The 2229-nt window shown below is 49.4% G+C and overlaps 1 protein-coding gene across 1 annotated transcript; it reads left to right on the forward strand.

Moving 5' to 3' along the window:
• Positions 1-443: 443 nt before the first annotated feature.
• On the forward strand, positions 444-1856 carry LOC143154527 (uncharacterized). The gene has a single exon (XM_076326593.1). It carries the CDS (start codon positions 450-452, stop codon positions 1758-1760), a length of 1311 nt encoding a protein of 436 aa, XP_076182708.1. The 5' UTR covers positions 444-449; the 3' UTR covers positions 1761-1856.
• Positions 1857-2229: the final 373 nt, after the last annotated feature.

Consider the following 2229-nt stretch of genomic DNA (forward strand, 5'->3'; position numbering starts at 1 on the left):
ACCGAGGGACACCGAGGGAAACCGAGAGTTACAAAGGGAACCCGTTGGACATCGAGGGATATCGGGTGACCTCTAATGTGCTGGAATTACAACGCACAACCCGGAAAGACGATGAAGGAAAAAGGAGTAGACGAAAAGGAGGAGGAAGACGGGAACGGGAGAGTGAAAACCTCCCGAGGATCACACCGTAGGCCTGTGGTCATGTTTTACAGGAACGGGGGCCTCGGCTTAGCCGCCCGGGCCGCGAGGGAGAAAACCTCTATAATAAGTAACCCCAATCCCACGGCCAAGGATCCGCGCCAAGGGGATGAATGACTGGGGGGTGACCCAGCCACTAGTGGAGCCATCTTCGGAGGACCAGGCAATCTCCGTCGTAAAAGTGCCTTCTCCCGGGAAAGGGCGTCACCCTGGGAGTGACTGAATATTTCGTCCCGACTCGTGGGATCTTTATGGATATCATTAATCAAACAAAAAGTAAGATGGAGGAACAGAAGGCCGAGACGAACAAAGTATGTGCCGAGACGGAAACATCAGCCGAGATGGAGACGGACTTAAGTCTGGAGAATCTCGAGGACTTGCCCCTAAGCATGCTGCTTAAACCAAGAGCAAATTCCATCTCTAGCACCAAGAGCACGGCGAGGAGTTGCAAGCGTTCTAGGGATGAGAACGCTGACGATCTCCAACCCGAGGAATTGGAGCTAGACACAGTTAGCTCCCTAAGGAAGGAAATAGAGTCGTTCATGTTTAACGACACAAACAAAATTAGCAAAACCGCCATCAAGTTTATTATGGCCAAATGGTCGCTCTTGGAGGCAAGTTTCAACGCCGTGAACCTAAAATGTGCAAAGCTGAAGGGTCGGCTTGAGGAAAAGGAGAGGGAAAAAGAAGTAAAACCCCCGGCGCCTGCGAAGCCTAGTTTTACTTTTGCAGATGCGGCGAAAGCACCTGCCAAGAAGGGAACCCCAAAACGAGATGCAGGAAAACCGGGCGAGATTTCCGTACGACCGCCGTCACTGGTCCTTCTTGTTAAACCCGACAAGGAGGATGACAAAAGAACAAACGACGAGTTAAAGACGACATTCTTTGGGAAAATATCGAAACATTCGAGGGAGATTAAAATTCGAAACACGAGAAAAATGAGACACAAGGGTCTGGTGGTCGAAGTGGAGAGCTCAGTCGACGAGGACATACTCTCCAAAGCCGAGCTTGGAAAGGTAGGCCTCCACATCGAAAGGCCCAAGAAGATGAACCCTTCGATCATGGTTTTTGACGTTGATAAGAAGGTCACCAAAGAAGATATCACAGAGCAGTTGTGGTCCAAAAACCTAAGCTCTGAACTTGGAAAGAGAAAATCAGAGCTCGTGATCAGACCAAGAGCTAGCTACAAGACGAAAGACCCGGAAAAAGTAAACTGGATTGTGGAAACACCGGGCATAATCTTCAGCGAGTTAATGGCGAAAAGACGCGTGTACCTAGGGTTCGAGTCCCATAGGCTGAAGCAGCACTACAATCTCACGAGGTGCTTCAAATGCTGCGCCTATGGGCACATCGCCAAGGACTGCTCCCACGCCCAAACTTGCGAACACTGCGGCAAAGAGGGACACCTTAAAAAGGACTGCCCCGACGCCAAGGAAAAGCCAGTGTGTGTGTGCTGTAGAAAGGCCCGGCGAAAGGATACGGCACACTCCATCAAAGATAACAAATGCCCCGAGTACCTTAAGCAACTCGAGGTATATAATAATAAAGTGCAATGGACCTAAAGGTCTTGCAACTAAATGCACAGCGATCAACAGCGGTGGCCGCTGACATAAGGCAACTCTCTGAGAGGAAAAATATAGACGTTATGCTACTCCAAGAACCCTACTCTCACAAGGGCAAGGTCAAAGGATACTGCTCCATTGGCGAGAGAGTAGTCCAGCCCTGCACTCTAAATCCGAAAGTGGCTATAATTATTAAAAATCGAGACCTAGACGTACTTCAAATAGAGGTTGAGGGCTCGGAGCATGTCATTGCTGCTCAGATCATCTCCGGATCCTGTGGGCTGTACCTAGTGTCCGCGTACTTCCAATACTCACACGATGTAGCACCCTACATAAACCTGCTGGACAACTTAATTCAGAAACTGGGAAGAGACAAGCCCATAATAATTGCCGCCGATATAAACTCAAATTCAACCACCTGGCACTCGAGATTCACGGACGAAAGAGGTGAACAGGTGGAAGACTTCAT

Source organism: Ptiloglossa arizonensis, unplaced genomic scaffold, assembly GCF_051014685.1.
Source record: "Ptiloglossa arizonensis isolate GNS036 unplaced genomic scaffold, iyPtiAriz1_principal scaffold0190, whole genome shotgun sequence".
Classification (NCBI taxonomy): Eukaryota; Metazoa; Arthropoda; class Insecta; order Hymenoptera; family Colletidae; genus Ptiloglossa; species Ptiloglossa arizonensis.